Source organism: Drosophila elegans, unplaced genomic scaffold (genome assembly GCF_018152505.1).
Source record: "Drosophila elegans isolate 14027-0461.03 unplaced genomic scaffold, ASM1815250v1 contig_520, whole genome shotgun sequence".
In the NCBI taxonomy this organism is placed as follows: domain Eukaryota; kingdom Metazoa; phylum Arthropoda; class Insecta; order Diptera; family Drosophilidae; genus Drosophila; species Drosophila elegans.
In genome coordinates, this window is record NW_024545903.1 from 2,714,164 (window position 1) to 2,727,719 (window position 13,556).

The following is a 13,556-nucleotide window of genomic DNA, read 5'->3' on the forward strand; positions in this document are numbered from 1 at the left end:
AATTCGCCCCATCACACTGCTCTAATTACATTTTAAGTCGAATCTTTTCGTAATCACAGCTACCACAAAATGCACTTCATTGAAGAGCCGCTCAAAGAAATTTCAGTGTGGCCGGGAGTGTGGGACATGAAACAATCGCCTGGTTGGCCCCGATTGTTAGCGGGTATTATGTTGTTAAGACAGTTTTGACAGTACGTTCGCCTCCACGTGAAGAAGTGCGTTCGAGGCTCACACACATGCCCGCAGCTCAAGTGTCACGGAAATCAAAAGTTAAAAGTAACCAAAAGTTGTTCAATTACTTTTCATAGCGGTCCATTGGACCATGGCAGCAGGTGTCTGAGGTGATGCGAGAGGTACACTGGTTCTATTCAGCAAATGGGGTACATGGTAAACGACTTTCAGTTACAAATTTATTGTAAATAAAATTTCAGTTCATTCTGAAAATATAAAATAGACTACAAGTTCAGGAAATTATATTAACTTGTTTTTTTAACTATTTCTTTTAGAAGGTTCAAAACCATCCCATCCTAGTTTTGAAATTTTAACATTTTGACTGCGGTCTTTGTTAAACGATTTTGGCTTAAGTTTTATAGACGTGCATTGCAAGTTTCTTTATTTTTTCTATAATAAAATAAATGTATAAAGCCTGATTTATAAAAAATTGCAAAGTCATTTAAAGATTATATTTGGTGACCCTGATTTTTATATGTTCAGAATTTTCTTACGTCAATTAATATAAATGTTAAAAGTTCATAATTAAGCCAAGGCAAATTCTTATTTTTGCAACTTAACTATTGGTGTTTTGTACTATCCTCACCATCCATAATAATACATTTTTATCATTCGTTTATTATAACTTCACACTTAAATAAAAATTATTTAAAATGTTAATATAGCTCTTGGTACCTAGGTACTCATATTTTTACAGCACTGACTGTAAGATGAGCTGTTTGAATGTGTAGTTATTTTTCAGTTGCTTGCTTCCCATAGTAATTTCAATATCTTTCTGCAATATCTATTTTAATGCCGTACGCACGCACACATCATCACCTCACAAGTGGTCAATAAAAATGTGAAGACACTCTGAAATCAGTCATCGAAAATAGATTGCTTTTAATTGTTATTTAATCTCGGCTCGTACTGAAAAGTACGATGATACATTCAAGGTTAATTGCTTATGGGATTTGATGTCTGACGGAAGGAAGGAAGGAGGAAGTCGGCTCGAATCTCTCGACACGTCTTCGAGCCTTGTGCAATGATGGCCAATGGATAAGTTTCGGGCCCTCGACTCTTTGGCATGAGCCTCACGTCATAGATTGCATTTTGGCTGAAGTAGAGGTGCTGCGGGAAATTGGGACGCCACATGAACACGTTTGCAGCTTGTGCAATTTTCCCCAGGCAGCCGCATCACGTATTTCTCACCAAACTTATTCTATGTTCTGCTTCTGCTGCTTCTGCCGCTTTCCCAAAAGGCAAACATACAAAAAAGAACAAGAAAAAAAAAAAAAAAAACAGAAAGGGCGACTGTATCTTTGGAAGCTAAGCCGCCGAAACCTATCATCTGACATTCCCAGTGACATTTTCGTCTCGTCTCGATTTCAACTGCAGCGCCCGAGGACCAGACTTCATAAAAGCTTAAATATCAAATTTGGCCGAGTATTTAATGGCCAAGTATTTAATGAAGTCATTTGGGGCGTTGCAGGCTCTAGCTCCAGCTCCATCTCCAGCTCCGACTTGTTATACATCCGCCCCGGCGGCTTCATCATCGTCTGGCCCATTCATTTATCAACGAGCTCCCCAGCAACGAAATGATCGTGCCTCGGCAATGCGATGATCTGCAACATTTTTCACCATCTCAACACTTGGCCAACAGAGAGCAGCGCTCTCTTGGCCATTCTGAGAGATCCATAGACCAGAGCCAGAGCGACTGGGGCAGATGATCTAGAAGTTAGGCGCTAGACTTGCCTCAATTGTTCAAACCGCTTTTTCGTTACTTTTAGGTGCAGTTGGCAACGCGGACGCCGCTGCTTCCGTCGCTGCCGCAGTCGCCGTCGCAGTCGACGCCGCTGCCAGCGTCTCGAGCGTTTATTATAAAAAGCAAGCGCATCTCCATTGTCTAACCTAATTCAAAACGTTCGTGTACTTCGTGCGGTTGACTAGAAAAATCAAACCAGCCGAACTTAAAAAACTCCTTCTAAATAGATTTTCATTTCTAAGACATTTACCCTCCAAAAAAAAACTAAACACCCCCCACCGCCCAGTGAAAGTAAGAGTCAAAGTTTTTTAATAAAACTAAAGTGCCAAAAGGACTGCAGATTAAATTACGTGCAATAAACAAAATATAAATAAATATAAAACCAAGCTCTGCTCTTAATTCCAAGACTCTAATAAAATTTAATTCAATTTCAACTTTAGCCAGCGGCGTTGTGGATACATTATTTTTTGCCATTGTTTGAACACAAATTCGAAACTCAACTAACAACATGATGTCCTTCAAGTCGTTCGTGCTGCTTGTAAGTATTTATAAACAAAACAAGGCCATCTATATTTTAAGAGAAAAATGCTAAGCCTACATAAATCAGTTGGTCAAACAAATCATATGAGATTTTGCAGACGAGTCCTTTGGCTAAAGCAAAACTATGTGGAAAGGCCAGCAAGCTAAGCTCGTTATATGTCAAATTTGTTTATCGCTGGCAGGAAAACGACTAGTGGCTAGTGGTGGTCACTCAGTGTCCTTTTTCGGCCACAATGTCATTTTTCTGCTGCGGCTTTGGTGGAACTTTAAATGGGATTTGCCAGGGAAACTGAAGGAAACTGAGGGAAACTACCCATCAAACTGGTAGTTTCAAGTGCCTGGCAAACAGTTCGGTTTTTTTTTTGTAACACTTGCCGTCAATGGCAACGAAAACGATTGCATAACTTGCCACACGTCATCATCATCAACTTAAGCCCAATCCAAATCCACATGCGAATGTCAAGTGGCGAAGGGGACAAAGTAACCCCGCCGATTGGAACAAATTGCAAATAATCGAAGACACTTAAGTGTACCACTCCGCTCTGGTTAATATATGTACTTCTCTGAGCGGATACAAATACAATATTTGGCAACATCTGTGCGTGCCAAGAGCCACGTAAAATACGCCCCAAATCTAAGCAATATTCCTTGATTGTTCCCAACTAAACACTTGACTCGAGGAGGCAAAAAGGTTAGCAGACGGGGGACACATGTTTGTAATATTTTTCCCCTTCTTATTTAGGTCCCATCTGAAGAAAATTGCAAACCTTTTTTCTACTTCCAACAAATGTAAATATAGCCTTGGCAATCTGAAGTTTTCTAACTCGAAATTTGGTTAGCAAAACTTACCCTTGCTCCAAGTAGAAATGCAAAAGTATCGTAACCAAATTATCAATCTATTACTGCGAATTTACACTTTACTTACTAGAATATCCTCAACACACAGTTTTAAAACATTAAATAGAGGGAAAAGTGAAAACAGTTTATTGATATTGATTTGTTTACATCCTTAATTCCAAGGACCATGGGTTTGCAATTACAAAAAAAAAACTTTTACATTTTTTCGGTTTTTTTCTAAGCTAGAAATTTTAAATCCACTACGACTTAGTAGAAAAGTTCCTCGCTATATTGAAAGTGATATTCTTGCACAATAACAAATTTGAATACGTTTTCAGGGAGGACGAACCTTTCAGTTATCACGAACTTAACCCGCAATCAACTCCACATTTACAAAACCCAAGATACTTTCGCTTTTGTTAAAGCGTTTTGAACCGCGTTGAGGGACGACGCCCTTAAGCAGGCAACAAAATAAAACAGACTCGAGTTTCGCCGGCTGCTCTTTTTGTTGTAACTGGGGCGTGTTAAATTGTTGGTGCGACACTTGGATGCAATGCAGGTCCAGACATAAGACCACACTGTCTGGGATCCATCCAAAGTCCCAGCCCTCTGCCCACACAACGTAACGCGAACACTAAGGAAAAAATATAAAAAAAAACAAACAAATTTATATCAGTTAAAAATAACAAACATAACTTATGCTTACCGTATTTCAAAGGGGATTAAAACAGTAGGCATAAATTAATTATTAAAGGATACGAAAAATATTATTTCTGCTTTAACGTTTTTATATTCAAAAAGCTCATCTAAAATAAGGAAATGAAGTGAAATTATTTTCAATGTAGTATTTCTGAATAAATAAGGGCCCATTTCTGCCAGTGTACTTCTCCAGCACTGGGCGTCTGGTCTTCCAAGCAGATAACTGCCAAAAGGTAACGCAGACGGTAGAAAAGAAATAGAGTTTGAGAGAAGAGAGTAGAACTCCAGCCAGACGCGTGTAATTTGCCGCTTGTAACTTTTTGACTTTTCACCAGCGATTCCGTTTCCCCAAAGCCCCGTTTTTTTTTTTTTTTTGCATTTTTGTTTTGGCCTGGCCGAGGCCAAAAACAGCAGACAAGGACCCGAACCAAAAATAAAAACCAGGAGCCCAACTTCCGCCCACCAGCGGCAGACACTCGATAGACAAATGGCCGCTGGCCAGTCGAGTGCACGGTCTTTTGAGAACATCATGGCGAGCATGTTTTACATGTTAATTTCAGCAGCTCCCCGGCAGCTGGAAAAGCCAACTACTCGCACAACCAGCCATACACCCATACACCCATACACCCAAACACCCACTCACCCAAGTGCTGCATATTAATGCCCATGATCCAGCTGCTCATTTTCGCACGCGAAATTCGAAGAGCCGGCAACTAAGAATCCCAGAAACGATTGGTGGCGATGGCAATGGCGATTGGCAGCCACCGAGTGCCGTTTGGGCACGCTTTTGAATTTCAAATGACAAAGCTAAAATATTCACAGTTTGATATTTGAGTCCGTTTGTTGATGAGCTGGCAAGCCGAAAGTCGAAGCTGCATTCTGCATTCTGCATTCTGCACTCTGCATGCCGCATTCTGCAAATGCTGCATTCGAATTGTTGTAATTTGGCCACAACGAATGGGGAATTGTGAATGCAGCCGGGTCAATGCTGCCTAGCGATTCTGATTAGAGCCGCCTGATTATGGCCAATATATCGCATGCCTGCTCAAAACCCTTTTATCGGCGTCGCTCGACTGCTGACGATTCGAGTGTGAGCAATTGCCCAATGAATGATGGAAATGTAAAGGGTATACGAAAATGGATAGATGCGTTATGGTAGGCTTTTCAAACATCGATAAATAAAAGCTGGTATTAGCTTTTTTATTTCATTTGAATATAAATTATATTTTGTTGATAAGAAGAAATTATAAATCTTCCCTCATCAAAAAATCAGGAATTAATAATCTTTACTAAATGTGAAATGAGAAAAGTGATATAACATCAACCACAAAATATGCTACTTAAGTGAAAAAGTAAAGCAATTATGTAATAAATCCCATTTTAGAGTAGCGTATTCCCCCTTCGATCATTTAGTATCATCGCTCCGTTGCATTACAAATTCAATTTTAATTGAAATAATTTGGCAGATTTGCCAGATTTTGCCTGATGCCGATTGGCATTGCCTCAAAGCTGATCTGTGCTTAGGTAATTGAGCCCGGGGGTCGTCGACGGGCGCTCAGACCCATTCTTCTGCATTCTGCCTTGGGAGTATGCAATTTTGCGGCTTCACCGATATTTGCTACATCTTTGTGCGGTTTTTATTGTCTTTGGCAATGGCTTGAATGCCGGGGGAAAAAAAATCCAACCGAAGTAAACCCAAATAGCAAAAAATTAATGACGCTTGAGCAAGCGGCAAGTGCAGCAGAATTGCCAGAAATTCAAGTGAGGGGCTTTGTAGGGAAAATGGTAACCAGCCAACCATCTGCGCCTTTGTGTGTGTGTGTGTGTGGTAATCTAATTAAATCGAAATTTCAGCTGATTACAAAAGCCCAGCCTCCGCCTCCGAATCCGCTAATTGCCCAACCAAAACCAGGGCGTCCAACGCGGCGTATGCGCAATGTGGATAAGAGGCACTATCTCCTCTATCCCTTGGGCGAGGAATTTTTAATTGCACTATTCGGGCTGCAAGTAGTATTTGGTCGGCGTTTTTGCGGGTCCACAACAGCTGGCAATTGGAAAATTAGTTCACTGGGGTTTTGACTAAAATGTTAACATTTAAATGGCGGAGAAATAACTTTCAGGCGGATGTGCGAAAAACTTGTCCAGTTTTGGGGAATTTCTTCTTTAAAATTAATTAAATTAAGTCATTCCAATTTAAAAAATTAAACTAAATAGTTAGGAAATAAAAATGAAATCAGTTCCAAATTTATTCTTGTTGTTTTGTTCCTATATAATAACAATAATAACATTTTATCTGTCAAGAAAAGTTTATACTTTTGAATAAACAATTCTTGTTAACTTAAATTAAAGAGAATAGATGAATTACATCGTAAACTCAAAATTAAATAACCATTTTTTAAAATTTGAGCGATCTCTTCAAGAAGCTCCCACATAGCTTGTTATAACATTTTAAGTAATTGCGTTTGAAGCTTAACAATTTGCAAATGCATAGTGGGCCATAAACAACTACTTGAAGTATTCGATCGTAGCATATAATTTATCCATTTTTTTCTCGCCCGTTTTTTGGTTATTTAAAAGGTTAATATCTTTATGCACTGGCGGGCTGGCGGCTTTGTTGTGTCGATGTGGGTGTGTTATTTAACTCGGGTTAAATAGGGTTAATGTGGTGTATGAGTGGGACCTTATAATTAATTAGCAAACTACCAAGATGCAGAGAACTTTCGGCTGAAGAAATTGACTTATCATTAACGAATCCCCAAGGAGCCGGAGTCGTGAGACAAGCTGGCCAACCTTTGATCTTTGGCATTGTCCTTGTGGCCGCCGAGCACGTGACTTGATGGCAAACAGCTGGGAACACTGCGCTCATTGCACAAGGAAGGAAAAAAGAAAATGAGTTGATTGAAATCGGCTGGCAAGTTGCTACAAAAGACTCAAGCAGCAAACTGCAATAAAAGTCATTTCCCATTGCAAGCTCTCTTCTCCCGCCGCCTGCCATTCACATGGCCCATTAACTTTTATTTTTGCCAAATTTGCATTTCAATGCCCCAAACTGGGGGAGAGCAGCGACAAAGAGGCGAAAAACCGCACAGCAATAGCAACATGCAACATGCAACAGAGCAACAGAGCAACGGAGCAACAGAGCGATGCAGATGCAGATGGAGATGATGATGGCGATGGCGATGGCGATGAAAAGGTCAACCAAATGTTTGTTGTTCTACTGAACGAGTCGCAACGCGACGCGACGCGACGCGAAGTCGTGTCGTGTGTTGCAAGTGCATGTTAATCTAACATCTATGTAGGGGACTTTTTTCGGTTGTTACTCTGGTAATTGCTGGGAAACAGCTGCGGTGAGATACAGTAAAAAATGTACGAAAATTCCATAAATTAAGAGAACATGGCATCCATAAGTAGGAAGCTTCAAGCCAAACCTCATCGTCGAGCAAGTGTGGGCGTTGCAGAATGCTGCTGGAGTTGTCTAAGGTGCCGCCGCTCCAAAATGATGCAATCATTGTAAAATCCATACGCTTCCAGACCCGATGACGTCTTAATAGCAGGCCCAGAAACAAACAAACAAAATGCCATGGTATAGTTCGAAAAACTAAGACCTCAAACAAAAGTGTAAACTCCTTTCCCACACGGGGGCCAATTAAATGAAATAAAATAAATGCAATGGCAGCATCTCCGTCTAGATTTTTATGAAGACGTTTTGGCGTAAACTTTTTTATTGCCACCATAAACTTCTTGACTTGGCCAATCGGCTTAAGCATATTAAATGCTAACCGCCCATAAATCAACTCGGCTTCAAACACTCGAGTTTGCCATTTAAGCCGCACTCAAAAGGCGATTGTCATAAATAAATGCATCTAAGCGGATCTCTGTAATTCGGCATCCGACTGTGTAAACTGGGTCGTGATCTAATGTGAGCGGGGAGTCCGACAAATGTGAAGATTTCCACAACTATTTTGTATTTATGGTATGCAAAACTCAACCGGAGGTGGGCTGACCTATAAGTTTAATGGAAAAAATCTACATCTTATTTAAAGTTTAATTTACTCAGCTTATCGCTTGCACATGGCGCTCACCTATAATTAATTTAAACAATATTCACTTTATGTTCTGGGTGGCCCTCAACTTGAGTGTCCAGTGGGCGGACACAATATTCTGTCTAGAACTGAAGTACAAGCTCATGCGAAAACATGGCTGAACATATTTCAACTTTTTGACAGACTTCCGCACATACACTTCCATTCTCAATGATTAATTATGGAACCGCTCGAACACAACTTGTTGATTTAATAAAACAAATTATTTGCAAAGAGCTCATTGATGTAATTAACAACTCAGCCTGGCCAACGGCAGCAGCATAGCAGCCATGTAGCATAATAGCTATTTAATAATTCCCGGACAAAGGCAAACAATTGTTAATTTATTGGATTGTGCACGATTAATGATGCTTCAATGCGAGCCGGCTCGTGCCTTTTGGAGTGGGGGAAACCTGCGTGCGATGAGCAATAAGAGTGCGGCCACTTGGCTGAAAATCTTAATCGTAGACTGCTATTTTGGTAGCAACACCGGGGCAAGATCAATGCCAGCCGTTCCAACGATTCAATGTGGTGCTTTTCTGCTGGCCACCGACCATGGCAAATGGGAAACTCACATACCATGGCAACCCAGGGAAAACCTTCAATCTAATAAACACTTTTCTACAATGAGACCAGAACTTGAACCACATAATGGTAGAAGACGTAATTATCACGGTTGCTGAGATTAAAGGAACATTTTCATTAACTGAATAGTCTTGCTGAGCTATAAATATATGCATTCTTTAATAAATATATGTAGCTAGAACTCCAATTATATTTTTCTATAATAATGGTTGGCTTATTTATATTTTTATTTCTTATACAAATTTAGAAAGTATAGGTTCAAGATTTCGACTAATAAAAAAATATATTCTGAACTTGAACTTGCTATTTAGTCTTAAAATAAAATAAGAAACTTTTTACAAATTTTTCAGTCAGGCTGTTGTCTCGATTCCTCCGCGTCTACCAACTTTACCTGTATCTTCTGTTGCACCTTGGTAATCCACAGTTTTTGGCAACTCTATCTCCCTCTTGTCCATTACATTTCCGCTGTCGTCAAGCTGCCGCAATTTATTTCGCGGCTCTATTGTCTCTTATTTAATTAACACGCAAATTATTTGCCGTTATTTTATTGAAGTCAACTGCACTGAGCGTTTTTTTGTTGTACTTGCTGGGCTACAGATAATTACATTTGTTTTACATGCAAAATTGCCGTTGACGTGCTTATTGGCCAGGTTTTTTTGCGCCTGTTGCCGTTTCCAGTTTTGTACTTGAAGAACTTGAAGGTTAGTACCACCCAGCACGGTAATTGCGGAAACTTTAGTGAAGTTAATTAATTTAAATTTAAATTCAGTGGATGGGTGAACAAAATGTAAAAAAAGCCGGAGGAAATTGTTTGATATACAGTGTTAATTTTAAGGATAATAATTAACAAAATAGATAGGAAAAGAAAACAAGGTTTTAGGAATATGGGATATCTTATTTATGAGATTTTAGGTATAATTTTTGAAGATTGTATAACAAAAATCACGTACAAAGAAAATAATTAATATTTTTAACAGGTTTTATATGCAATAGAAAAACCTCATCAAATATAAATAACGTTAAAATGCTCATTTTCGTTAAGTTAATGCATTTTAAGGTATTAAGCGCCTGAATAATAGATTAAAATTAAATTATTAAAATACCTGAGAAGGTAAACTGCAAATGGTTTCGTGATAAAATATATTTTAAGCATCGATAAAAACTCGAACTCGCCTGAAATGCGGTATATACAAAATTCAATTAAATTTATTTATATTTTCGCGAAAATAGCTTCCCCATCGCGATTAAACGATTCAAGTGAGTTTATCCATGGGAAAGCCTCGTGCGAAGCGGAATCCCACTTTCCTTGACCAAACAGATTCCCAAGCGGCTGAAGTTACACGTTTGGCCCACACGTCGTATGTGCAATTAAGCGATATGCACACACAACTAATCAGCAAACAATGTGAAGCAGTTCCCACCTGGGATGCTAATGATAATAATGATCAATGCCCCAGCAATGACCGCTTAGAATATATTCGCGGTCTGTGAGTAATTTAGTGCCAGTGCAGCATTTCCGCAATCCGTTGCAGCATGTAAATTGAAAAGTTGGCAGGCAGCAGCAAAAAAACAAAAAAAAAAACAAATAACAGGCATTAGATGACAGACAGAAGCCCCGCAGCTTGGCCAAGTGGTTATGGCAACTGGTTGACCGGTGGCTGTCAGCCAGCTGATGGATGGCTGCAATCTGCAATGTGGGGCTGCGTTGACGAGCTGCCGTCGTCACCAGCACCAACCATGTGATGTGCATGTGTCAATTAGCCGTGTTTAAAGAGCGGAATCAGCGGCAGATCGCCACCAACCACCAACCACCAACCTCCGCCATTTGTTGCCCTTTTGCGGGCGATGAGCAAACGCTAAACGCAAACGCCTTTTGGGCACGTTCTAAATAAATTGCAGCCGCTTTGGCTTTGGCTTTGGCTTTCGATGCACCTGCTCGGTGACTGAAGCTGAATGTCAGACGCGATCTTATCGCCACTTCTACATCCATTTGCAACCGTTCACTTTTCAATTCGCCCTCTTAATTTAACCTTTAAGTCACTGATATAATGTCGCACCACCTTCTTACACAGGAAAAAATATTAATAGTATTAGTATTAGTAATATTATTAGTATTGTAAGAGTACCAAAAACAGAAACAAATTTAATATTTTATTTGTATTATTATTTAGTATAATAATTTTAAATGCTTTTAAGGTACAAAAGAATCTACTATTTTTGAAATCGTTTTAAATAACTGATTTAAGCGGTCTGCATAATATAAAATATTAATCTAATTTATGACGAGAGAGACAATTTTTTTAGGATTGCAAACCTATAAAAATGTAAGATGTTCGAATAGTAATTATAGTTTGAAGACTTTGGTGGGAAAAGAAAAATGTATACAACACGAATTACAATACATTTTAAGAAAAGTTTTAAGTGTACAATTGTTTAGTAAATTGTATTTTATATTGTTTTGCAGAGTTTATCCCTCGCTGCCATCAGTGCCTTTGCCTACGCCCAGATCGCCCCTGGATCCAACGCATACCTCCCGCCCACCAAGAACGGCTACGACTACTCGGAGCCCAAAACCCCATTCGTGAGTACAGAAACAGATACAGATCCAATCTGAGTTATCTGGCCGTGTGGCCTGGTCAACCGCTCCAAATTGAATCCCAGTCAACGGACTAATTACGCCCATCATTCTGGGAGCAGTTGCAGAGGCAGCCAACTCCAGTCGGCAGAGGCAGTCGAGATTTGTCACCGCATTTATCACCCAGAGTGCTGTGGCTCAACTCAATAAATGCTGCATGTCATGCTGCTGAATGTCGGCCCAAAATGATGGCAACTTTTCGAATCGGTCGGTGAAGGGTTTTAGCTTTGGCAGTTGAAAATGACTGGAAGTTAACCTTTAGAGATCTCAATACCGAACGGCAGATCGTTGCGAAAATAACACAATGCAGGTGAACTTCCATAATGCGAAGTTCAGCCAATCAAGTTTCCTTTAGCTTACAAAAAATTGTGTGGCAAAATAAACTAGGTTTCGTTTGGAGTTATAAATCAGTCAGACAGCCATAATTTTTCAACTATAAATGGGTAGTTAGGCAAGTTTTCTTTGCCTTATGAGTTTTTTTTATTTTTTTACCTTATGTGTACCATTTCCGATTTTCATATTTTCTTGGACCATTTTTATAGTCTTCCATTTACTAAAATTTATGAAAATCCACAGAAGCCCGGCCCACCTGGCAGACCAGCAGCGCCCGGACCTCGGCCACCAGCACCACCCGGCACTCCTCGCAACATTCCCGGGCAGCCAGCCGATGTGAGTATACCCCCCATAATCATAAGACATTAAAAAAAGATCAAAGAGCACTTGTTTGTGTACTTACCAGTGTAATTGATTTTTCAAAGATCAATATTTATATCAATTTAATGTTCATCGCAATGTTCACTCATAATAGTCACTCAAAGATCAAAAATTTAAATGATATTTTAATGATCTTAGTAAAATTATATGTTTCAAACCTATCAAATAAGCATTTAAAATGATCTACCAACAAATCTCAAAGTTCAGTTATCTGTTTAAAAAAAATTGTTATGTAAGTTTGAAGACAAAAATCAGTAGTGCATTTAAATTTTTTAACCATAAATTGTCTGCTCTTTAAAAATAAGCAATAATATTTATGGTTTTATTCATTAACTTAGGACCATGTCCATGTGCCTGGCATGCCTTACGATTTCGCGTACGCCGTTCAGGACCCGGAGACCGCCAACGACTATGCGCACAAGGCGTCCAGCGATGGCGACGTGGTGACCGGCGAGTACCGCGTCCAGATGCCCGACGGACGGACCCAGATCGTCCGCTACACCGCCGACTGGAAGACGGGCTACCACGCCGACGTGACCTACGAGGGCGAGGCCACGTTCCCGCAGGGTCCCCAGCCAGGAGCACGAGGAGGCGGCGGCGGTGGTGCCGGTGGTGCCGGCGGGTACAAGTACTAGGCTTGGGTGTTGCTTCGACTGGGTCAGCTGGCGTCACATATCTTGCGAAACGTGTAAGCCTTACGATATACCAATAAAAAGTATTGATAAACTAAAGCGACCACTGGTGTTTGAATTCCTGGATTATAGTTTACTCCTCGAGCTTTACGATATAGAACAGCACGCCCTCTAGAGTTCATCATTGCTGAAGCTTTCGTTGAACCCCTTTTAGAAAAAACTTCAACCCCAACTTACAAGTATAAATTATTTAAAGAAATTGTACAGATTTAGATAAGTAGTATGTCTGCTATGGTCATGGTTATGAGAGCTTTGAAGCCATTCTACAACTTATTCATAATATTTATAATAGAACATTAAAGTATCTGAATCTGTTTATGATGTTTGTAGCCGTTTTTTATAAATTTTGAAAATGATTCCTATTTATTTGTTTTTTGATTTTTAGAAAGTCAAAATATTTTTATATTAAACTGGTCTTTGTAGCCCAACTGAAATATTTTATCATCTTGACTTAATATGTTATTGAAATTATTACAGCATATATGAGTATTTTGTAATTATGTTCCTAATAATATGCAATATGTGAAAATTGCTTCATTTTGCCTTACTCAAAAATGCATTAACAAAATAAAAACTACTTTTAAGTTCATAATTAAAGGGAAAATTTTATAGATAAACCATCTTAATCTATAAAGAATAAGTTATATTCCAAGATCCATATCCAAAATATATATATATATTATAGATAAACAATCTTAATCTATAAAGAATAAGTTATATTTCAAGATCCATATCCAAAAAATATATGTATATATATACGACTTTAAAATGGGCTAATAATAATATTTGCATTTCAG

General features: G+C 39.2%; 1 protein-coding gene across 1 annotated transcript; it reads left to right on the forward strand.

The window, feature by feature from the left end:
* The first annotated feature begins 2,135 nt into the window (after nucleotides 1-2,135).
* Nucleotides 2,136-12,798, forward strand: LOC108136418 (pro-resilin). The gene is made up of 5 exons (XM_041709895.1): nucleotides 2,136-2,266; nucleotides 2,416-2,513; nucleotides 11,183-11,299; nucleotides 11,930-12,022; nucleotides 12,406-12,798. Exons 2-5 carry the CDS (start codon nucleotides 2,484-2,486, stop codon nucleotides 12,700-12,702), a joined length of 537 nt encoding a protein of 178 aa, XP_041565829.1. The 5' UTR covers nucleotides 2,136-2,266; nucleotides 2,416-2,483; the 3' UTR covers nucleotides 12,703-12,798.
* Nucleotides 12,799-13,556: the final 758 nt, after the last annotated feature.

Coding starts and splice junctions, on each gene's coding strand:
- LOC108136418 (XM_041709895.1), top strand. CDS start 2,484: ATGATGTCCTTCAAGTCGTTCGTGCTGCTT. Junction 2,514..11,182: donor TCAAGTCGTTCGTGCTGCTT/GTAAGTATTTAT, acceptor ATTGTTTTGCAG/AGTTTATCCCTCGCTGCCAT. Junction 12,023..12,405: donor TTCCCGGGCAGCCAGCCGAT/GTGAGTATACCC, acceptor TCATTAACTTAG/GACCATGTCCATGTGCCTGG.